At 40.3% G+C, this 25,164-nt stretch overlaps 1 protein-coding gene across 4 annotated transcripts in view; it reads left to right on the top strand.

Annotated features, from left to right (window-relative positions):
• Positions 1 to 25,164, top strand: part of NIN (ninein) — a 119,208-nt gene that overhangs the window by 58,519 nt on the left and 35,525 nt on the right. For all 4 annotated transcript variants that reach the window (XM_083349960.1, XM_083349962.1, XM_083349961.1 and 1 more), the window contains exons 6-17: positions 2,854 to 2,893; positions 4,081 to 4,268; positions 6,097 to 6,246; positions 7,154 to 7,321; positions 9,892 to 10,028; positions 11,524 to 11,664; positions 13,207 to 13,381; positions 14,674 to 14,784; positions 16,953 to 17,042; positions 19,291 to 19,423; positions 19,746 to 19,867; positions 23,545 to 24,056. In XM_083349960.1, the coding sequence (XP_083206086.1) occupies positions 2,854 to 2,893; positions 4,081 to 4,268; positions 6,097 to 6,246; positions 7,154 to 7,321; positions 9,892 to 10,028; positions 11,524 to 11,664; positions 13,207 to 13,381; positions 14,674 to 14,784; positions 16,953 to 17,042; positions 19,291 to 19,423; positions 19,746 to 19,867; positions 23,545 to 24,056 (1,967 nt within the window). The remainder of the gene's footprint in view (positions 1 to 2,853; positions 2,894 to 4,080; positions 4,269 to 6,096; positions 6,247 to 7,153; positions 7,322 to 9,891; positions 10,029 to 11,523; positions 11,665 to 13,206; positions 13,382 to 14,673; positions 14,785 to 16,952; positions 17,043 to 19,290; positions 19,424 to 19,745; positions 19,868 to 23,544; positions 24,057 to 25,164) is intronic.

Below are 25,164 nucleotides of genomic sequence, written 5' to 3'. Positions count from 1 at the left end.
TGTGTCTTTGTTGTTATTTCCTGGGTGTTTTTTAATTGTAAATTTAGATTGGAAATATGCTTATTTAAATCATCAAAGTTGTTTCGGATTTCCTCATGGTTTGAGTCTATCGTCAAGTATTTGTATTTGTCCTAACATTACATATATTTCCTCCTGGAAAGTATTTATCTTTCCTTGAACTATTGCTTCTGGAGGCCCTTGATTTTCCAGGCTATGTCCTTCAGGAGAAAATATTGAATGTGGCATCCTGTCATTTTTTGATATGTATATGATATCCATGTTGCCTCCCCCCTTCAAATAGTCTTTCATCAAAGTTTTAATTCAAAAGTTAATTTATCAGTCAGTCAAAATTACAGTTCAGTATGTTGAACCACTTTAAATCCTTCCTACAGATTCTCCTCTAAAGGATTAGCCAAAAAGCCAAGCTTTTTCTTTTCCATTAACAGTTCTTAGATTAGTCCAGGTGTCTTGTTTTTTGTTTTTCCTTTCAAACACTTTTTAATCTTTAGCTGGCTCTTCCTTTGTTCCCAGCTGTCTTCAAGGTTATTTGCAATTCAAAGGAACAACTTTTTCTTTGTGTCTAGGCATTCTGCCAATTTCTGAGTCCTTATTGTTAAGTGTTCTATTCTCTGAGTCTCCACTAGATGTCAGCAATTATTTCTTTTTTCAGTTTTTCTTTCAATCAAAAAGTTATTTTTGTTATATATTTTTATAATTCCATCAAAAAAAATTTAGGGTATAATCTTGACAATTTTTAGTTCCTAAATTTGTCCAGACTGAAGTATTTTAAATCAAATTTTAATATATCTCTTCCCTCCTTTGATATTAATTTGCCGCTTCCATCTGTAAGGGAATGGAGATATAGTCCCCTCCCTTCACTTATGGAGGTTTTCTTGCTTTGGGGATCTTTTCAAGGATTTAGATAGTAGATAGAAGAAAGAAGATCAGTACTCTCACCAATTCCAAGCACGCTGTTCACCGATGTTTAGATTTGTGATCTGGGACTTCAGCTGCAAGTAGCTTGGGCTAGACCAGGGGTGTCAAACTCAATTTTATTGAGGGCCGCATCAGCATTGCGGTTGCCCTCGGTGGGGCCATGTGGGTATGGCCAGGGTGAGCGTGGCCTACTAGGTGGCCTACTGGGTGGGCATGGCCAGCTCTACATCATTCGCATCAAGGGTGCCTATGGGGGCCTGGGCAGGAGTGGGACAGATCTGAGGGTCTCTGGCAGAAGGAGGGTCTCTGGGCTAGGGCCAAGGCAGCGGGGGGGGGCATTCCCTCACTGTTTCCAGGATGGCTTTACAGGCCACATGAAACCACTTTGCAGGCCGGATCTGCCCCCCGGGCCTTGTGTTTGACATGTCTGGGCTAGACACTGTTCTCATGCTAGCTTTTTTCCTGTTGGGTTCAAAGGGCTTTCCCCGGATTAAATGAAGCGATTGCCGTCTCTTTGTGATCGACGCACCCCTCCTTCAGAGTCACCTCTCTGGGGCATCTTCCAAGCAGGAAGAAACTAGCCATGGGGAGCAGAGGTCCGCTGTCACGCAGCCATGCGCTGCGGGTGCAAAACCGGAAGTCTAACATCCACATGTATTAATTGTGTCCCCCTATCTGGCAGATTATTTTTTAAACAGGCTCTTCTTCAAATCTTTGTATTTCAAATATTTTTATTGCTTAAATAACAGCAGCTTGGGAATGGTGAGAGGGGAAGTAACTTGAAAGTCTACTTTGCAGATGATATTAAAAGAAGATGTAATCTTTGGGGTGAGAACCAGAAAGGCTCTGTGTCAAGAGCCTTCATGAAAACTTCAGGGATGAAAGATAGGGTAGCAGAGGGATGCAAGTAGTTGGGGCCACAATTTCCATTGCTAAAGAAGGTGGATGTTGCACCTGAATTTACACCATTTTTTGCCAAAGTTATAAAGTAAATCATGTGGTCATTAAGTGAATCCAGTTTCCCCCATTGACAGAAGCTGATTGGGAAGGTCGTAAATGGTGGTCACATGACTCCAGGACGCTGCAACTGTTGGAAGTACCATTACCAAGCACCTGAAGTTTGATTGTGTAACTGTATGGGTGATGTGTGAGAATCGGTCATAAATCACATTTTTAAGTGCTGTTGTAGGTCAAGGACTACTACCTGTCTTTCTATTATTGGTAATGTACATTTGATTGTAGAATTGCTTTTTCAAAATACCATGAAACAGACATTTTCATGGGAAAGGAGCTAATTTACTTAGCTAAGTGAATTGAAGCACTCTAATTATTAAATGTATCTACATCTGGAGTAGGAAAATATTGTTTGGTCTCTATCACAGACAGAAAGGCTGAGTGCCAAAGAATTGAGGCCTTTGAACTATGGTGCTGGAGAAGACTCCTGCGAGTCCCTTGGACTGCGAGGCGATCCAACCGGTCAGTCCTAGAGGAGATCAAACCTGACTGCTCTTTAGAAGGCCAGATCCTGAAGCTAAAACTCAAATACTTGGGCCACCTAATGAGAAGGAAGGACTCACTGGAGAAGAGCCTAATGCTGGGAAAGATTGAGGGCAATAGAAGAAGGGGACGACAGAGAATGAGGTAGCTGGATGGAGTCACTGAAGCAGTAGGTGTGAGCTTAAATGGACTCCAGAAGATGGTAGAGGACAGGAAGGCCTGGAGGAACGTTGTCCATAGGGTCGCGATGGGTCGGACATGACTTAGCAGCTAACAACAACAACACAGAGACATCCGTTACATTCTTAAAGTGTCATCAGATTTGGCAGTAGTGACCCAAGAGATTAATGTGACTGCTTTATTCCTAATTTGGGTGTACACATTTACTGTATTAAAATAAACTCTTTCTTTCTTTCTCAGCATTGGCAATCACAAGACAGTGAAGAATATGAAGCTGAAGGTAAGAGAAGATGGTGCCAGTTTCTTCTGAAATAAATGGAATAGAAAATGGACTGGGAGAAGGATTTGAGAGCAGGGAGAAGAGGGAATTTTTTTATTTATTTTCTACATTTAAAAATTGTTTAATTTCCAGAGCTTCAAAATTGCTGTTACAATCCCATTTATTTAATACATTACAATTCTGCCTTTCCTTGTAGTTATAATTTTAGAGTGTGTACAATTCATTGTAACAAAGTACAGATGCAATAATAAAATAATTTTCTTGGTTCAGACATTGTCAAGTGTTTTTGAACAACATATTAAAGATACTGTCAGGCCCAAAACCAAGAATGACGCATTAAAATTCTTTCAAGCTGAGTCCTTTATTGCTTCATATCTATAGACAAAATCTGGTAGACAGAGCACTCTGATGTCATATCTGCATCTACAATATACTGTGAACTATTAAGGAGGGGCTGTCTTCACCCTCTCTTTCACACACAAAACATCCAGACTAAGTTGCCTCTTATTCCTCTGGAATGTACCCCCTCCCTCCTGGAAATCCACCTCCTCACTATGTTTCATCACAGATACAGTCTGTCTTCAAAGTATCCGTATTGAGCAGAAGCCAGACTAGAAGAGGTATATAATTCTGTTCTCCATGTTATATGGAAAATTTGGAACTGTCCAGGGTGGCCCATAGGAGCTAGATTAGGTCTGCAACAAGCAGGATTGGAAGAAGAAGAGTAGAAGAGAAAAACTGAAACAATTTTCAGCAACAAGCAGTTTTAAACTATCGCAACCTGAATTAGAAATGAAATTAAGGCAATGTCATGATGGAAAAACTTTGTATGAAAGAGCTGTTCATGCCACAGTTAGAAGTACGTGAGCTTTATAATAAACATCAAAAATGTTTTCTTTAATCCAGATCTTAATTTATTTTAATTGTTCAAGGAGTCTATTAGACATTATAGTATTGACTCTCTATAATAAACAACATAGGATCTGTAAATTATTTAAAATAAGCAGTAAGGAATAGCAATAGGCTCTACATTAATATAATTAGATTTTGATCAGGGAGAACATTGATAAAAGTTTACACTTTTTGAAAGATTCACTAGCTTTATTTGTGGTTTTTCCTCTGTTTGCTTTTCCAAGTGTTGAGCGGTTTTTTCTCTCCCAAATCAAGTTTTGTTGCTTTCTTTTTAGGCCAGTTGAGGTTCTGGAATCCTGATGACTTGAATACATCTCAAAATATCTTCCCCTCTCAGGACTGGATAGAGGAGAAGTTACATGAGGTTTGCAAGAATCTTGGAATCTCCCGAGATGGTCACTTGAACAGAAAGAAGCTTGTCTCCATTTGTGAGCAGTTTGGTTTGCAGAATATTGATACTCAGGTACCTAATGAGAGTTCAGCACTGTCCTGCCCTACCCTAGGTCAATATAATGGCTGGGAAATACTATTCTTATTTCCTTAACTTTGCGAATTTGAACATAAACATGGCTTGAGGGAAATACTCTGAGGTTATAGACTGAAGGCAGCCCTCAGTCAAGTTTTTATAGCTCTCCAATGCTTTGCTGAAATTTAGTAGCAAATCACCAATGGCATGGTTTCCACTACTTTTTGCAGAACATGAAATACAGCAAGTCTATTAAGCCTCATATGCAACATATGGAGGCCACGCCCACCCCAGCTCCAGCAATGCAAAAATAGTCACGATATGTCGCGACATGTCATATGATGTCGTGAGTTTGACACCCGTGGTCTAGGACATCTGCCTCTGCACCTGTTTATGAAGTAATTCATTGTTTAATACCCACAGATGCAAAAAAGGCCCATATATTCAACAGGATATTTAGGTTGCAGAGTTTTAAAGCAGCATCTAGGAAAAACAAAGCAAAAGAAACAAGAGACTGAATCTATATGAACAACAGATCTGAGGGAAGAGTTGCACAATACCAGGAAAAGTACTAATGCCCTAAGGCAGGGGTCCCCAACCCCCAGTAGGCTCAATATAAAGTCCCCATAGGGAATAATGAAACAACATTCTCCCCTCCAACTCTTCAGGGACATCAAAATCTCCCCACCCCGTGCCCTGCATCCTTCAGTTGACAAAATAATGTTAACATCATGATTTTGTTACCCCTGGAAGTAAAACAAAGACAAACAGTATTTCTACTGTCTGTTTCATAATTTTACAAGGCTGTAGGTGCATTTTGGTCTGATCTAAGAGGTTTTTCACTATGCTTCTTTTCCTTTATGTGTTCTACTTTTCTAAAAACTTCAGGAATTCTAAAAAATCCCATCTTTATATTACTTTGGCATGAGGGTTGTTTTTTTTAAAGCTAGTCCTTCTTTAGGGTAGGAAGGTTTCCACAAAACAGAGAAAAAGCTGCAGAGCTTGTCGATCAGAAGGTCGGCAGTTTGGCTGGTCGAATCCCAAGTGCCACGTAACAGAGTGAGCGCCTGTTACTTGTCCCAGCTTCTGTCAACCTAGCAGTTCGAAAGCGCGTAAAAATGCAAGTAGAAAAATAGGGACCACTCCGGTGGGAAGGTAACAGCGTTCCGTGCGCCTTTGGCATCCAGTCATGCCGGCCACATGACCACGGAGATGTTCTTGGACAAGCGCTGGCTCTTCGGCTTTGAAACGGAGATGAGCACCGGCCCCTAGAGTCGAAAAAGACTAGCACGCATGTGTGAGGGAACCTTTACCTTTTTTTTATGCATTTCTGGAAACTTTTATTAAAGTTGAATCCTCATGAAAAACAGATACAGAGCCATTCCTTAAATAACACAAGATCCAGGTCTAGCTGTGTAATATTCTATTCTCAGCTAGATGTTCAGCATTTAGAAAAAGTTTAAGACTGAGTTCAGTAAGCTCAAAAAACAATTACTTCATGGATACATGTATACTGTTTCCTTGGCAACAGTATGGGTTTGTCATTGCCTTCTGCTTTGGGGCTTCCCAGTCTACCCTACAGCCCTGGGGGTTCTCAGAGAGTTGCCTATCTACAGTAACCATTAACCAAGATGAACCTTTCCTAAACCCAGATGAGGTTAGTCAGATGCTGCCACCTACTGTTTCCTAGTCTTTTTCCCCCCCTGGGTTTCAGACTGCATCAGTGAATTTCAGTCACACCAAATTTTCTGAATTATACTAGGATGTTTTCTCCCCATGAGGCCCTGCACATTTTCACTAATTGGAAACATTTGCTTCCCCTCAGATGCTGGAGGAAGTATTTCACAACCTTGACCACAACAACGGTACAATGAGCATTGAAGACTTTTTCTATGGGCTCTTTAAAATTGGGAAGCCTCTCCCACCTTCTGCCTCCACTCCATACAGACAATTGAAACGGCATCTGTCTATGCAGGTAGGTGCTCTCAATGTGCTTTCTCCATGCATGTCGCTCAAATATTCTGCTCTGATTTCCAACGCATTTAATTCAATCAATGTCAAGTTTTCTTGAGTTTTGTTTCGAAAATAGCACTTTTAGCACCTCACTATCTTTTAGTGAGGAAATATCCTTATCAGATACTTGTAATATCTCATTGCTTTTTGGCACGATGTTTTTTTCTCTTGACTGAGCTTTCCTATCCCCAATTTTTCTTTTTTTTACTTGTCCCAGGAGTTTATTGGATATTTATGGATGCTGCTGTTTAATTGACTGCACTTGGCCTAATCTATATATGCCATCTTCATCAACAAAATTATAAAACTCATCTGGAAAATGACAATTGAAACTTCTGTTTGGCCTTTATAAAACAAAGTAGCAGTGGCTCAATCTTAAATATTATCCTGAGGCCTTGCTGCACACAAATATCATAGAATTATAGAGTTGTAAAGAGCCACAAGGATCATCTAGTCCACTATTTTTCAAATTTGGCAACTTTAAAATGTGTGGACTTCAACTGCTGGCTGTAGATTTCTGGGAGTTGAAGTCCACATGTCTTATAGTTGCCAAGTTTGAAAAACACTGATCTAGTCCAGCTGTCTGCAATGTACAGGAAAACCAATTAAACTGTCCATGACAGTAGAAAACCTCAAGAGATGGAAAATCTAGATATGCTCAGGGATTGCTTATTTGGATTTATTCTGAGGGACCAAACCATATCTATAGCTTAAATCTTACTGAGAGGTGAGGCCTTTGGGCTATACCATTACAAATATGGAGGGTGGGGATGCTCAAATGAAAACACTTGCCTTCTTCTGGAAATCAAACCCATCAAGAAGAAAAGTTAAGCAATTTTTCTCTCTTTTTCTCCCCCTTCCCCGTACAGGCCTTTGATGAAAGTGGGAGACGTACCACCCCTCCCTCAGCAATGACAAGTACAATCAGCTTCCGTGTCTTTTCCAGCCTGGATGATGGGATGGGCTATGCTGCAGTGGAACAAATTCTTGATGCTTGGCAAGAACAAGGCATAGAGAATAGTCTCGAGATCATGAAGGTAATGTATTCTATAGTTACCCAGTTACTAATGCAGTGTTAGAAATATATCTGAACCGCAGATTGAAAGTAATGTTCAGAATCCACAAAGGATTTAAATGGGATGCCACACATTTTAAACTGGGGATAATGCTTAGAGCGCTTTGTCAGAAAGCTTTCATCTTCCCTAACAATTACACCCCCCCCCCAGGGCTTCTGGGTGAACTGATGTGGTGCAGTTAAAATGTGGATTATTCAGGCCTTTGTGAACAAGGGGAATTCCCTATTGCAGTCTAAGTTGCTCATTTCCTATGCAACTCCCAGCTGTTTCTGAACCTCTTTTAAACATTTCAGCCCAGCATGCAGATGGATTGATATTCAATCAGGGCTATGAGCACCATAGGATTTGACTAGTTTTTCTCTTGCTTCTTGTTCCTCCCACCTGTGGAGGGAAGGCAATCCTCATTGGCTAGCCCCTGTGCCTGCCTTTTCTTTTTAGAGCAGTGTTCCTTAACCTCAGCTACTTTAAGATGTGTGGACTTCAAGTCCAGAATTCTTCAGCCAGCATGCTGACTAGGGGATTCTGGGAGTTAGTCCACACATCTTAAAGTGGCTGAGGTTGAGAAACACTGTTTAAAGATTATTCCTTCCCCATTAGTCTCCATGCCTTTGCTTTTGTAGGAGACAGCTTTCACTGATGTTTGCAAATGGATGGCTTTCCCTGCCCTTGGCACAAACAAAGGTTCTTCTGTTTTCTCCCCTCCCCCCCCCATATCGTACCATCAGTTCTTTGAGGCTTCAGTAACCAAAGCAAAGGGAACGGACTGTCTTTTCATCCCTACATGCAACTATAGGCCCAAATAAGCTTTATGGCAAGGAAGAACCGATGATTCAGCATCATATAAGCAAAACCAACATTTCTGAAACATTGTAGCTTTATTCCAACATGTGCATTTAGATTTAAGAAAAAAGACAAATACTCTGAATAGGGGTGGGAAAACAAAAATAAAAGCTTTTGACCTGGACAGCAACTGAAGAGAAGTAAGGTTAGCATGGAGCAATGACCTTCTAGAGCAGGGCTGTCAAACTCACAATGTCACGTGACATGTCGTGACATATCGTGAATTTTTCCCCATTGCCGGAGCTGGGGTGGGCACAGTTTTGGCATGACACATCCAACCCGCAGGCCGGAGGTTTGACACCCTGGTTCTAGAGCAATGTTTGTCGAACCTGGTAACTTTAAAATGTGTTGACTTCAATACCCAGAAGTCTGGGAGTGGAGGTGCACACATCTTAAAGTTGCCAAGTTTGAAAAATGTTTGTTTAGAAGGTGGGAAGCAACAGGACAACTTAATGGGCCATCACTGGATCAGCTGCAAAATAATTTTTAAAAGGCATCTCCTGACCAGCAGAGAAGATTGGAGCCAGGGCAAAATGGCAGAATAGGGCAGCAATCAGCTGCTGGAGTGGAAGGGGTCTGCCAAGTACTGTAGAAAATCAGAGTTATTACTGTATTGGAATGAAGCACCAAAGACCATCTGCTTGGAAGGGTTTAAGATGGCTTACATAGTACTTTTAAAGTAGATTCAAAATGCATGTGATGGGGAGGGGTGCCTTTGTCCAAAAGTAAAGCAGTGAGTGGTATGTTCTGCAATGGGGCAAGCAGAAATTATGGATCTTTCTCAATTGTCCATCTCCAGTCAGAGGTAAGTGTACCATTTTCAAGAGCAACCATTATATTCCTATAGTACTGTGATGGCACAACATCACAGATGGAAGCTATGCCCAGAATCCACCTAAGTATATATTTGGCTGCTGAACTCTGCTGGTTGGTGCAAAGTGAACATCTGGTCTGCATTTGATGTCCATGAAATCAAATTAACCATTTTTCATAAGATCTATCCATTTGGTATCCACCCCAAAATTTTATCAAACTTTGCCATGCAAAGAATTGTTCTATTGGAACTGTTGAGGTATGTAGTTTCCAATGAGGTCCTGAGCAACACACATCTTATTATTTGCATTCTATAGTTCCACTCATCTCTTCCTAAATATATTCCACATCAGAAATCAACAACTCTTGTAAGAATAATGGCATCCTGCAGCTTATGTTTAGCTACCATCTTGTCTTCTTCTAAAACAGAAGAGACAAAAGGGAAGGGAAGTTATTATTAAAGGCATAATAGGCTGAAACATTTTTTCTCTGGCATTTGAGGGTTTTATTTTGCTTTTGGGGTGGGGGGGCTGCATACAAAAGAGAACTAGAAAGAAAGGAAAGAACTTTTTATCATCTGAGTCTTCTCCAGGAATAGATTGGGGGAGAAAGTTGAGTGAAATCTCACACTCAGGTAGAAGAAAATGAGAAAAATCAAAACTGACATGTGGGGTCCTTGGCGCTCTCTAAGCTTGGTGATTTCCTTGCAGATGTTTCCTTACTAAACTAGGTAACATCATCTGACTGTATGATAATGAAATGTCTGCAAGAAAACCACCAAGCTCAGAGAGCACCAAGGATCCCACAGTTCAACCCTGAGCTACAAATATTCTCTTCTATCAAAACTGACATGTTTGTCCATCCCACCTTTCTTGCAGGCCTTAGATTTCAGTTTGGATGGAAAAATTAACCTGGCTGAATTGACTTTTGCCCTGGAAAATGAGCTGCTCATAGCCAAGAATGGGATATACCAAGCAGCACTAGCTGCTTTCAAAATGGAGATTCGGCATTTGATGTGAGTATCTAACATAAATTTGTATAGGATGCGATGGAGATAGTAAATCAGCTTTAATAAAATCCTGAAATGTAGGGTGGTGGGGATTCCCCAAGGAGGACTTCACTTTGACCAAGCTTCAGTCAAAGTACCTCTTCTAGTGCTAGATCAGAGTTGCCTTGCTGCTTTTGTCTGAATGCTAAGTACAGAGGCCCATATCCAGCTGGATGAAGTCTTTAGCTGGAGGGAATCTTTCTGCTTTGATTCAAGGCATCACAATAGCATTTAGGTTTAAATATTCCCTCTTAGCATTTTACAGCACTCTGGGAGGCTTACAATGAAGATGCATTATTTGCATATTGCCCCAAATTATCTGGGTCCTCATTTTTCTGACCTTGGGAAGATAGAAGGCTGAGTCAACCTTGAACCCCATCAGGTTCTTACACCAGGCTGTGGGCAGAGTTTGCCTGCAATACTGCACTGAAGCACTACGCAACCTTGGCTTGTTTGGCATTGCAACAAAGCAACTGATGAAAGGCGTAGAAAACTCTGCATAAACCAAGGCTGACCAAATCAGTGAAATCCAGAATTGTGCTTCATTGCCTTAAATGTTTGGAACAAGAGAGAATTAGCAGACTGTAGCCCCAGAGCTTCGTGTTTTCCACTTTCTTGACACTCATAGACATATATCGGCTCAGGTGGCAGTTTCTCATCCTTACAAAAGCTCTGACCTGGGCTAGCCTGCTGGCTGCAGCATTTCATTCAGGATCAGAGAGAGTTTATGGCAGGGGAAGGGAGCTCTTTTAAATAGTAAACCCATTTTTAGCAGAACCAAGATCTTCTTAACTTGTTGCTTAGCCATTTCTTAGCCATTCTGTTACCCCAGCAAATAGGGATATGTAGACTCATGCATACTCATTCCTCCCATCTCTGTCACTGCCACCCTACTTTGACTCCTGTCAATCACTAGAGCAGACATGTCAAACACAAGGCCCGGGGGCCGGATCCGGCCCGCAAAGTGGTTTCATGTGGCCCCCGAAGCCATCCTGGAAACAGTGAGGGAACGGCCTTGGCCCTGGCCCAGAGACCCTCCTTCTGCCAGTCCCTCAAATCTGTCCCACTCCTGCCCAGGCCCCCATAGGCACCCTTGATGCGAACAATGTAGAGGTGGCCATGCCCACCCAGTAGGCCATACGCACTCTAGCCACGCCTACCCAGTAGGCCACGCCCACCCCGGCCATACCCACCCGGCCCCCTGAGGGCAATCGTAATGCTGATGGGCCCTCAGTGAAACTGAGTTTGACACCCCTGCACTAGAGCTTGCTTTCTAGCATAACCTCATAGCCTGAAATATTTCACTATTTGCCTAATAGTGAGTTATAAACTTCAATGAGATATTTGTGCATCCAGGTAGACATATTCACGGATATGCTTGGAAATGGTCAAACTGTTATGTTCTCTGTGTGGCTGGGAAGCTCAGCAAGCAGTATCTGACAACCGAGGTTTATTTTTCTAGAGAACGAGCTGATCTAGTTCTAAGGGAAAAGGACAAACTACGACTGGATTTGGAAAAAGTGGAGAAAAGAGCATCACTAATGGCCACCGAAGTGGATGATCATCATGCTGCCATTGAACGCCAAAATGAATACAATCTAAGGTATGCTGCCTTTACTACAGGATTCATAATCTCTCTTCATGGCAACACTGTGTCTTAAGTGGCAGCTAGGTCTCTTGAAATGACAACTGACAAGGCTAGCCATAGGTTCAAGTCAGCCATGTGTGTTAGAGACAGACTGGGAAGTAGGTCTGTGAAGATATCTTAAATTAGTTTCTTGACAAATTACAGAATATCAGGGAGGGTAGACTAAGAACTGCAGGATGAGGCATCTTAAGGAGATTTGTAACACCCTCAAAGGAGGGTAGGAAGACCATGTGCTGCATACAACCCCCAAATCCATTTTTACCATTTCCTATACCCCAAGGAACAAAATCAAATCGATTATTAGTGATGTAATTTTTCACATAAAAACGTCTTAGAATATATGTATGAAGCCTTCAAGTGACTTGCTTTCATTCCCATATTCAATAACAAAGATGAAAACAATAAATGATTATAATAAATGACAATACATAGCCATCTTACAACCGAAGAACAATAAAAACATTCGATTAAAACAGATACTAAAAAAAGATCAACCTTACAATTTACTACTCTTCCAAAAGCATCACGTTTTAATGGCTTTCCAAAATCCCAACTGGATTGGGACTAGGCAAATCTCAAGAGAAACACTGCTGCAGAGAAGTGGGCAGAAGCTGAGAAATATGACAATCTGGATCCATGAAAGAGGAATTATTAAGAATCTGACCTGGCTCACAGTTGCTGTGTTTCACTGTCAAAACCACCCAGGTTGGATACAGCTCAGATATTCTTGTGCTGATGACTGTGCTGATAAGTGTGAGTAGGATCTAGCTTACTGTTTTTGTGATGATACAGGTCTTTGCAAAACCTTTGGTCAAGAATATCCATCCTGAAGTCAGTTACAGACTACAGGTAGTCCTCAACTTACAACAGTTCATTTAGTGACCGTCTGAAGTTAAACCGGCACTGGAAAAAGTGACTTACAACTTTTCATAGTTATGACCTTTCCAGAATCCCCTTGGTCACATGATCAAAAATTCAGATGCTTGACAACTGATTCATATTTATGATGGTGTCCCGGGGTTGTGTGATTTCCTTTTGCAACCTTCTGACAAGCCAAGACAATGGGGAAGCCGGATTTACATAACAACCATGTTACTCACTTAAGAACTGCGGTGATTCACTTAACAAATGTGGCAAGAAAGGTTGTAAAATTGGGTAAAATTCACTTAACAAATGTCTCACTTAGCAACAGAAATTTTGGGCTCAATTGTGGTCATAAGTCGAGGAGTACCTGTATACAATTCTCAATTCATCCAAATTTCCACATGCTATCTTGGTGTGATCCAGGATTCTGCAGTAATTTCAAACATTTAGAAATCCAGATGTATCATTTCTCCTGGGATTATTTTATGAGATTATTTACATTATCAAGAAGATCCCAGTGGGAAAGACTATTTTATTGATAAATACCACTGAGTCTATGAGATTTTGTTAGGTTGTTGCCACTCACTGATTTCCAATACTCAACCCCTGGCTTTTTTTAATCTGTGTGCATAGCAAGCTGGATGAGGAGTACAAAGATCGTGTTGCAGCTCTCAAAACAGAGTTTCAGAAAGATTGTGAGCGGATACAGCAGCAGGCTAGCAAGCAACAAGCAGAACTGGAGCAGGAGATAGAGAAGATGAGAACCGAAGAGAATTATCTCCAGGACCGCCTTGCTTTGACCTTGAAGGTAACGGCTACCTTAAAGCAGGAGGGCACAACTTATTTCATATCACAGACCACGTTTGGCTTTTGAATGCTTGTACGGAGCTTTATGGTATTCCCATGTAAACATGGCATGGCTAAAGACCATGACAAAAATTAAAATTAAAATAATCTGAATACAATTCTTATTACTTCATGTGTATTAAATAACTTTGCCACACTTAAATTTATTTGATACATGCATTTATTTAGAGGCTGTACATGCATCTCAGGGCTTAAAAGAAGCAACCCAATTCCTTAAAAAAGATACCAGTATATATAAATGCATATTTATTTATTTTTATTTTTATTTTATTACATTTATATACCGCCCTTTCCCTGAGGACTCAGGGCGGTTTACAGGGAATTAAAAACCAACAATACAAAAGTTAAAACCAATTTTAAAAAGATTAAACTTAACCCTGTGCAATTAAAACCCCAATTAAAATAAATTACTCCTCAGCCTGGGCCAGAGAGCTCGAAGAGCCAGGTCTTCAGGCCCCGGCGGAATGAACGGAGGTCGGGGGCAGTCCTCAGCTCCACTGGCAGCTGGTTCCAGAGGGCAGGCGCCCCCACTGAGAAGGCCCTATCCCTGGGTGTTACCCGCCGGCAATCTCTTACCGGTGGGACCCTGAGCAGACCCTCCCTGTGGGAGCGCACTGGACGCTCCCCATGTGGATGGCCTTTATTACATGCACAAAATTTTTAATGTGCAAATCAATGGACTGACATTTGGATTGATGTATTTTATTAAAAAGCTTGATGTAAGCTTTTTAAATTATGCAAAAAAATAATTCTTCGGGGGGTTGAAGGAAAGGAGGTGGGATCAGAAAGATGAAGACCTTCTTCTAACATGATATTCCATGCAGCATGTGTAGATTCATTTGAATGCATAAACTGAAAGTTAATTTTAAGGCAGTTAATTAGGTTTTAGAACAAGGCAAGGGGTTTCTCCTTTAAATATTATAATGATCCTCCAGAGACCAAGCAAGAAATGAAGACATACAGTACATTCCCTTAGATTTTTAAACTAGTCTCCTCTGGATCTGAATAGCAGCCTTTTAAATATTGCCTACTTTGATCTAATGTCACTCAACCTAGTGTTCTTATTTGTTAGAACTATAATTACCAGCATTTTCAGTAAGGCTGCATGAAAAATCCAGACTTCGTTAATAATATCAGGGTGAAGAAAACTGACACTAGGAAAAACCCAGTCACTTTATGTATTGTTTGGGAACCAAACTGGATATTTTTGAGACTCTCTCAATTTCTTTTTAGGAAAATAGTCGCTTAGAGCATGAGCTCCTGGAAACTGGAGAGAAATTGGTGAAGTATGAAAGCATGATGAGCAAACTGCAGAATAATTGGGAAAATGTCTTAGAAGACAAGGTAAGATGCTGTTGGTGATTAATTCAGCATACCAGGAGATTGACTTTTAGTACAAGAAGAAAGCAAAATCCCAGAATATATTACAAATGTCATTTGACTTTATGAAGATGTTAAAGTGCAGTTAATAAGGACTTTGGGTCCAGATTAATCTGGCACAAACAAAGCAAAAGGAAATGATGCAGAGATTTTGAAAGTTAGTAAGACTGACGCAATAAAAGTCCACTCAGCCACCCGAAATTCTGGAAAGATGTTTGGAACTATATTTTGCAGTTCAATCATTTCAAATAACGAGTTCAACCACTTTAGCAAGTGATTGCAAGAATAAGGACTGTATTACTGCCATCACCCTAATTATGGAGTGGTCATCCTAGAGAGGCACTTTTTCTGCTGTTCTTCAAGTTTTGATTTTCAGGAGCTTCATGATGTATTGTTTCTAATCAGGTCGAGTGTAGTGTTTAGAATCCACAAACCACCACGTAAATTTATTGTTATACTGCAGCCTGTAAATACACCATACTGTGGGGCACAATGGCTGAGTTGTAGATGTTTTCAGTTTTGTTTGCCATTTTATTGCTTAATATGATTCAAAGGATAATGTAAGAGGTAGTCCTAGCTCACAGGTCTGCAACCTGCGGCTCTGGAGCCACATACGGCTCTTTCAGCCGTCTCCTGCGGCTCCCAGTCCTCTGCCATGTGCAGTCCCAAAAAAAAAGTGGGACTAAAAATGTTCAACCAATCAATTCAAATATGCAGGGTAGGTGCATATCTCGCCTTGGCTCCACTCTTCAGTCAAAGCCTGTTCTGCGCATGCACGCATATACGCTCATGTGCACACATTTTTTGCAGCTCCCAGATTTTCCTTTTGTGAGGGAACCGGTTCCGAGTGGCTCTTTCACTGTTTCAGGTTGCCGACCCCTGTCCTAGCTTAATAACCATTCATTCAGCAACCATTTGAACTTAGCAGTGCTGAAGGAGTGGTACTTATAACCATCCTCATTCCTGTGACGGTTGCAGTATCCCTATGGTCACATGACTGCAATCTGGGTGCTTGGCAACCAGCTCGCAGTTATGATGTTGCAGCATTCCATAGTCGTGTGATCGTTCGCAGCCTTCAGCGCTGGCTTCTGACAAGCAGGGTAAATGGGGAAGCCAGCAGGAGGCTGCAAAAGGTGACCATCACGGTTAACAATGTTGTGGGATTCATTTAATGATGGCAAATGGAAGTACCACAACTGCTGTCACAAAGTGGTGCAGTCACGTGACATTGTGCTTTATGATTGTGTCACTTAGCAGTGGAAATTCTAGTCCCAATTACTTACTTAACGTCGTTAAGTGAGGACTATATGTATTATTTATTGGGGTTGTCTTTAATATGCCACCCGGAATCACGAGTTTGAGTTGGAGACAGCCATATAAATGCATAACCAATTAAATACTACATATATCTATATGCTGAAGATAGCCCGGTAGCAGCACTTGCCTGGCATACCTCCAGATTTCATCTCTGACATATTTTCTAAAGCAGTATTCCTTAGCTGGGGGTCCTTCTTTTATTCAGCGCACCAGATTTCCTTTCAAATCCAATAATAAAGCTTCATTCCCTAACTGCTGTACCAGTGAGGAAAACAGGCTGTCTGTCAGGACCCATCCCAATCCACGTCTTAGGAAAACAAAAACTCTTGGAGTCAGTTCTAGTCCAAAAGGAATTTTTACTAGGACATGATTGGTTGTGGAAATACAAGACAGGACCTGGTATTGTTTTACAGATTGAAACTTTATAAAGAGTTCCAGGTTCAACCCCCCTTCCCTCAACCCCATTTGGTCAGGCCCCCATCATTTACTTCGTGTCATCCCTTTCGTGGGAAAAAGGGAACTTCGGATCTTTACGGTTATTGCCTTCTTCCTTTACAGATTCAAATGGAGACACAGGCCAGATGCCTTCTTCCCTAACCCTCCCCTTTGTTCCCCCAGTTCAAAAGGTTTCCCTTGGTCTTTGAAATAATCTAAGGCAGGCTGAATCCACATCCGCACCTCCTTCCTCGGGAGATGGCAGAATCCGGGGGGGGGGGGATAATGTTTTAAACATACATTTATGAATGTGATATAAATGGATTCTGACACTGTCTAAAGGTGGGGGGGGGAAATGACCGTGTGTCCTTTGGTTCTAGTTTGGAGACCTAGATCCTGGCAGTGCAGAGTTCTTCCTTCAGGAGGAGCGACTGAGTCAGATGAAGAAGAAATACGAACAGCAGTGCAGGGTAAGAATAAAATTGTTTTTCCAAGGCCTATGCCTAGAGACTCCAGCGAATCACTTTTCTGGATGTTGTGTGCCTACATAAAGAGAGCTGGAAAATCATTTTATCAAAGTGACTAGATTTCACATGTTCCAGATATGGACTGGCTAGCTGGCTATGCAAGCCTCAGAGCTTCATTTCTTCTCCCATCTACAGAGAAGAGGACTGGCCTACTTCGCAAATGGCAACACATAGCCAACTTTGCTTGAGCCCTCAAAAACTAAAGAGTCAGATCTACTTAGGATGTTAATGGCAGCCTCCCATGAATGCCTCCCATGAATGCTCAGGGTTTTAGGATTTGGAGGAATTGAAGAAACAGCCTAAAAGAAGGCAGTGAAGAACTGTTTCCATACTGATACCAAGAAAACTGTATGGATAAGGACCAAGAATCAAGAGAGATAGTTTATAGACCCTTCAAATAATGTCATAGAACTTGGTTTCTTTTCATTTTTAATTTGTCCCTTCTCACAAAAGTCTTTAAAACTTTAGCAAACCTCTTTCGTAAATCCAATCTAGGAAAGCTATCCAATTTACTCTCTTAGTTTGTTTTTGTATATCCCATTTAATTATGAAGACATCTGCTGGTTTCTTTTCTATGGCCAATATAACATCTTTTTTCCTGTCATTCTTGTAGCCTGTCATTTTTATATCAGTTTTCAAATCAATCTCAATATTGTCAAGTAAACTTGTTCCTTTTCTATAAACTATTTTAAACACAGTCTATCTATACAGGCAGGGATTATTATAATTAATTTCTAGGTCCATTGTTCAGAAACATCCTTCAGTATGTCCAATGTTATCTATTTTGCTTCATTCTGTAACAGTTGAGTTTGAATGTTCTCCTTTAAGTATAATTTTTAGCTCTCTCTAGTTTCCTTTATTATCCATTTTTTTAAAGTCATATCATATTATTTTGTAAATTCAAAACAAAAGCGTTTTCCCTCATGAAGGATTCTGTATAATTAGTTCAAAAACCTTATTTCAATTTTATATGTAACTTTGTAAAAAAGTTTTAATCACCCTTTTGTTCTTTTATTTGAAGTTTTCTAAAATTTAGAACTTTTTTCTCGGGGTTGTTGTTGAAAACTCACCCAATGCTGTAAAACTGTTGATCTAAAGATTCCTAACAGCTGAAAAACAGTTAACAAGCAATTTCCAAAAGTGATTTGAAAAAGAAGTATGGAAACTTAGTGTCCTTTCAAAGGCACCAACCCCAGTTTGAGCAAGCTAACAATTCCCTCATCTCTTAGAGCTCTAAATTTTATGGAAATTAATATCTTGCAGTCTCCTTGTGAGGAGCAGCTGTCTTACAGCTGGACTGTCTAAGGAACTTCCTCTCCTGTTAGAAACTTGCCTTCGCTATCAGAATCTCATTTTTCTACAATATAAGAATCCTTCCTCTGTGTTGCTCCCAGCCTATAAACTATCCTCTTTCCAGAGTTGCATCAGGCGTCTACTCTCATCATTTAAGCAATACATAAAAGATCTCTCTTTTACTTTCACAGTTGTATTATAATATATACTTAGATTTTACCTTTTGTCAAAAGAAATACATAAATACCTCTGAAGTCATTAGCCATCCAAGATTCTTCATCCTGACCTGAAACCTACCCATGAGTTTTTCCAAACCTGCTTATTTTATGTTGATCTCAAGCTGAAGAGATGGCTCTAATGCTTAGTCCCAAAATTGCTCTGTTTCAAAAGAAGCCAGGGTTCAGTTCTTGCCTAGCATGCAAATTTATGCACATTTGCTGCTGTTCAGTCCTCCCAGATGGGGACATGGTGGCTCAGTGGGTTAGGACGCTGAGCGTGTCGATCAAAAGGTTGGCAGTCTGGCGGGTCGAATCCCGAGTGCCGTGTAACAGAGTGAGCACCTGTTAGTCGTCCCAGCTTCTGCCAACCTAGCAGTTCAAAAGCACGTAAAAATGCAAGTAGAAAAAGAGGGACCACTATGGTGGGAAGGTAACAGCATTCCATGTGCCTTTGGCATCTAGTCATGCCGGCCACATGACCACAGAGACATCCTCGGACAAGCGCTGGCTCTTCGCCTTTGAAACGGAGATGAGCACCGGCCCCTAGAGTTGGAAACAACTAGCACACATGTGCGGGGGAACCTTTACCTTTACCTAGTCCTCCCAGGCCATAAAAATATTGCTGTTCCAGTTGATTGTTTGGCTGGGTTTGTCGTGATGAGATTGCATCTTGTTTTCAGGAACTTCAAGATCACATAGATGAACTTCAATCTCAACTGGAAGAGTATCAGATACAAGGCAGAATTATCCGACCTTCACTGCAAAACACTCTCTATGAGGAACTCAATGATTGTGGAGTGCAAAGTAGTCAAGGTACAATATGTCTTACCTACTGTGTATTATGAGGAAGTTACACAATTTTTGGACCAATCAAGCTGTCTTTCCAGGTTTTATGTAGCTAATATTGGAAGAGTGTACCAACACTTCAATGAAAAGCTAAAGCAAGTGAGCAAATCTCTTAAAAGTGTGAGTCTGGGGAGGTCAGGGCAGTATATGGAAAAGAAGTTGGATCTATGGATTAAGCAGATGCAGCTTTTTAATACCTTAAAATATTTTAAAATTATTGTAATGTATTCCATCATTGACTAGCTGTCCAAAAGAACTTCATTTCTTTTTTTGCTACCCTGTATTTTAGAGCCTGCTTCTGAGGACTGCAGCCATCTAAACATGAGCATAGAAGCCGAAATAATTATTGAACAACTAAAGGATCAGCTTCACCAGGATGTCTACAACTTGCAGCAGGAGCTTGAAAACACAGTAAGTTTTCCCCACTTTAGCATGAAGCCAGAAGTGCTTGCATCAGAGATCGTTATCACACTTGCCCAGGATATGTTTTTATTTAATTAAAATCTGTTGTTATAATTTTTAGTTTTTTTCTTGAACTTAAGTTTGTTGGCTTTCTGGAGCTTCTGGGTGATTAGTGGTGAGGTATGAAGTATCCAAATGAACAGAAAAAAACAACTGCAGCTAAGACTGGACCAGTGACTAGACTGGTCCACATAACATCTCCAGATAAAGAGAGAATAGGAGATCATTCACTTGTGCTCTGGATAGCTGCTCCTTGTAAGAAGACTGCAGGACTGCACCAGAACATAAATGAAATCGTCATCATCATGCTGTCAGCTGCGTCCGAAACTATTAAAGGACACTGAATTTGCTAACCCACTGTCTAACTACTTTCTGAAATTGCCTATTCAATTAACTTAAGGACATTAGTGATTTTCAAAACAACAAGTTTCAAAAGAAATCTGATGATACCTTCGTTTTTTGAATAAAACAAAAAATAACAATCAGCTTAAGAGCTTAACAAATTAGAAATATGTGCAAACGGCTAAATTCAAAACTAATTTAAGAAAGTTATAAATGAATTAAGGGAACAGACAAACTTGGAATAATGGAAAATTAATACTTTTGGGTACAAGAGTTTGGAAATAAGTGTAGAAAGGAACAGCACATTTGTGGGAACCAAGCTGTTTAGTTTATCTTGAGTCAAAACAGCAACTTGAGACTATTATTTTAAAAATCAAACACTAGAGGGGACTGAAGATTCCAGGCAGAAAGGGAAAAGGGGAAAAAATGAAAAGTGTCTTTGATCAGCACTAGAATTTGCAAAATGGCAGAAAATGCTTTGATGTTTGAAATGCTTCAGTAGATTGTTGAAGAATGGGGTCAAAAAATGAAAGCTTCAATCTCAGCAATGATGCATGCATTCATGAATAGATTATGTCTTAAAGATATTTTAAAAAGTTCTGATGTGAAAGAGAACATTGTGGAAGATTTACAAGACAAAGAGCTGAAAGAAAGTTTGCCTGATGTAGAAATATCAGAATATTTAAAAAAATGCAGAAGTACTGAAAAATAAAAAATGGACTAGGAAACAAAGTGGAAGTACAAATGACAAGCCAATAAATTGACCTAGATAATGATGTTTTACCAAAGAAGTTGGTTAAAGTCTGAAAGAAATTTTCAAAATGGGAAAAATAAAAATGGAAGAGAGATCGAATTCTACAATAGCATCTGAATGAACTAAAGGTTAAGATTGTTAAAAGCAGAAGTTAGGACAAAGATAGATTGTTTGACCAAAGTTAAAATAAGACATTTGTGTAAATCTGGCATTCTTTATGGACTTTTTGTTAACACTAGGAATGTAATGATTTATGGTTTTGTATTTGGGTTATGAGGCAAAGTAATGTAATGTTATGGGGTGAGAAATTATTAAGTTTGTACTTGTAATGAAAATCAAAAGCTTCAGAGAACTGAGGATGGTTTCATGGATCACCAGATAAGGCTGTCCTTTGCAGACTCTAAATTAAACTTAGGAGTCCCACCAGCAGAGAACCTATTATTGAAGACAAACTGTTCGCAAAATAGCTCCTGAGAGGGAAAAGCACAGAGTAATTATTTCCTCCCCTCTCGAGATCTTTGTTCCTGATGGACACAATAAACAGAGAAAGAAACTCTGTATAGAACATTTACAAAGGCTTATTTAATGAAAGTTTGGATACAGTTATCTCCTTAATAGATTTTCCAGTTCAAGCACAACTGATTAGAGATACACAGCAATCAGTATGATTTTCCTAACTGAAATAAGAGAAGTTACCTAAATTACAAATCAAATAGTTACAAACCGTTGTCATGTCGCTTGATTCTAGAAAGATTTTCCAATGCAGAAAAATAATGGAAGAAGTAGCAGACAAAATGCACCAAGCAAAATAGTAGGTTATAGAATGGAAATGCTTTGCCCAGTACATGCAGCCACTGCATCCTTCTTACATAATTCCTTTTTGTCTCCTATTTTATACCTAAATGCTTTGGGCTCTGACAAACTAGTTTTCATAAGCCTTATCATGATTGTGGAAGTTCTTGTTAGATTCTTGTCTGACTCTTTTGTCCATCAGTTATACTTTGATCTTCTCCTGACACTTGGCACATCATTGCTTTAGCATCCTGTTATATTTCTATGCACCTATGCATTCAGATGGAGTGCATAAGTAAGACTATGTATTCATCATAATAATTCATTATACATCATGATCACTAGCAGAGGTCAATGCTGGGCAAACCTATAAAGAGGTTTCATTCTGTTCATGCCAAGGATTGTCTCTGATTCCCTTGGTTTCTGTATCTCCAGATACTCTTCCAAGAGTAGCTGGTCTAAGAATTGGTCTATGTAGGCTGCTGCTACTGCTGGAAATATAAGTGAGCCTGTCACATAAGTTATGCTGGCTGGACATATTGAAAACTATATTCCTACACATCTGCCTTTTTCCAGAATGCTAATGGGACCTCTTTTTAACAGATTAAAGGTAAAGGTAAAGGTTCCCCCGCACATGCGTGCTAGTCGTTTCCAACTCTAGGGGCCGGTGCTCAACTGGTACAGAATGCAGCTGCGAGAGTTGTGCTGGGAGTCTCCCGATACTCCCATGTTACACCTCTGCTCCGTGAGCTTCATTGGCCCCCAGTTGTCTTCCGAGTGAGATTCAAAGTTTTGGTAATGGTTTTCAAGGCCCTACATGGCATGGGTCCGGAGTACCTCAGGGATCACCTGCTGCCGGCATCAACTTCCCTCTGCCCTGTGCGTTCCCACAGAGAGGGCCTCCTCAGGGTGCCACCAGTCAGAGAATGCTGTCTGGTGGCCCCCAGGGGGAGGTCCTTCTCTGTGGGCGCCCTGGATTTATGGAATCGGTTGCCGGTTGAGCTCCGGATGGCGCCAGACCTTCGCTCCTTCCGGCGCGATCTGAAGACTCATTTGTTCGAACAAGCCGGCCTGGCCTGATGGGGGATGGGTTGGGATTTTATTGTTGTTTAAATATTTTTATCTATTGTTTTAGCCTGGGCAGTTGTTTAATTCTCTTTTAACTTTTGTATCTTTGTATTTTTATATGTTTGCCTTGTTCACTGCCCTGAGTCCTTTGGGAGAAGGGCGGTATACAAATAAAATTATTATTATTATTATTATTATTATTATTATTATTATTATTATTATTATTATTATTATTATTATTATTATTCTCCGTTTCAAAGCCAAAGAGCCAGCGCTTGTCCGAGGACATCTCCATGGTCATGTGGCTGGCATGACTAGACGCCAAAGGCGCACGAAACACTGTTACCTTCCCACGTAGTGGTCCCTATTTTTCTACTTGCATTTTTACGTGCTTTTGAACTGCTAGGTTGGCAGAAACTGGGACGAGTAACAGGCGCTCACTCTGTTACGCGGCACTCGGGATTCGACCCGCCAAACTGCCGACCTTCTGATCGACAAGCTCAGTGTCCTAACCCACTGAGCCACTGTGTCCCTTTTAACAGATTAAAAAGGGTTATTAATGGTGGAGTTTGCATTCATTTTCAGTTATATCTGCTATTGAACCAAACTGTCTGCAACGCTTCTATTGAGTTATGCAGAAATGCTCATCATAATCTTCCCCTTCACTTAGGTATGCCATTATGAAAAGCAGCTTGAGGAAACCAAAGCCAACTATGAGGAGGGACAAGAGAACTTCCAGCAGAAGTACTGTCAGGAGAGACAAGTGTTAGAAGAACAAATTAAGTGTCTGCAAGTCCAGATTTCTGAGCTTCAGGGACAGCTGGTAAGCCTGAGGCAGGCCAGCTCCCAGCAGAGTGTGGAAGAGAACAGTCTCCAGATATGCATGGATGAGAAGGCTAGCCTTATAGAATGCCTGAGGATCGATCATGAGAGGGAGCTCCAAGCCAGACTGAAAGAGGCAGAAGAAAACTTTAGTCGTGAGAAGGAAGAGTTGATTCAGTCTAAATCCTGGTTGGAAGAAAGAATAAGAACTTTAGCACAGGCCAGCCAAGAAGAAAAAATGGAGCTAGAAAATGGGTTCCATGAGAAGTTGCAAAGGCTGATGGAGAAGCGGGCCCTGGAGATGGATCAGCTACAACAAGAGCTACTAAGAGTGCATCAGCAAGAGCTCCAGGAACAAAAGTGAGTAACTTTTTTTTTACAACAGCATATAATTTACCTTGGATTAACTCATTTTATTTTAGGAACCCTGACAACTACAGTTCTGGGGTAAGCATTGAATAGCTCTAGGTCTCTAGTAGAAGCTAAAGCACATCCTTGCTAATGAGTGACATGCAGAATCTTTTGGAAGATTTCTGAGTCAGCATTTAGGAAAATCAAGCAGGGAAAGCAAAAGAAGAAGCCATAATTGTATTTGTATCTGATAAATTATTATTGTCTGTCTGTCTGCCTGTCTGTCTGTCTATCTATCAAATTTTGTGACTGTCCATCTTTTGAGAGTGTATGCTATAATTGTATCTACATTAGTTACATTGATCTAGTTGTTCTGTATATTGTGGGGGTATACTGAATTGTATATTCATCTACATATATATTGAATTGTGATAAAGTATATTTTAAACAATTTATGCAATTATATCATTATAACAAATCACTACTTTTGCACTAGTTTTGTAGGGGTTTTTCCAGTCTTGAGTGATAAATTTTTTGTTAGTTTTTAAATGGGTTATTTCTACCTCCAAAAGCAAGCTTTGAATCAAAACCTATAAAGCCCTGCAATTATGGCAGGATCCTAGAGAGATATCTTTTATTGTTCCAGCTTCTGATAAAATTGGTTGTGAACAATTGAATGACATTTTCCATCTGTGTGAAAGGATCTATAGATCCCATCATGTGCAGCATATATTAATATTTTGAAGGGGCCACTAGTTTCTTTTAAATACTAATAATTATTCATTAATATTTTACCCGAGACTGAGAACCATACTCACATCAATATCCCTTGCTTAGACATTATTACCATCACAGTTATTACAATTACTACAATATTCTGGTCACTGTCAAAGATTAGATATTAATTCAAAAGGCAGAACTTAATAAAACAGGTTTTGAGATTGGCTATATACACATGAAGGTATTATAGATATATCAAATGTGCTCTCAATGCTTTAAAACAGGGATGTCAAACTGCCGGCCCACAGACCAGATGCATCATAGCAAAACCATGCCCACTCCATTGCTGGCAATGGAAAAAAAGTCATGACACGTCATGTGAGATTATGAGTTTGAC

Source organism: Vipera ursinii (assembly GCF_947247035.1).
Source record: "Vipera ursinii genome assembly, chromosome: 1".
Classification (NCBI taxonomy): Eukaryota; Metazoa; Chordata; class Lepidosauria; order Squamata; family Viperidae; genus Vipera; species Vipera ursinii.
Note: the sequence above shows the minus strand (reverse complement) of the source record. Positions and strands in the feature narration are given on the sequence as shown.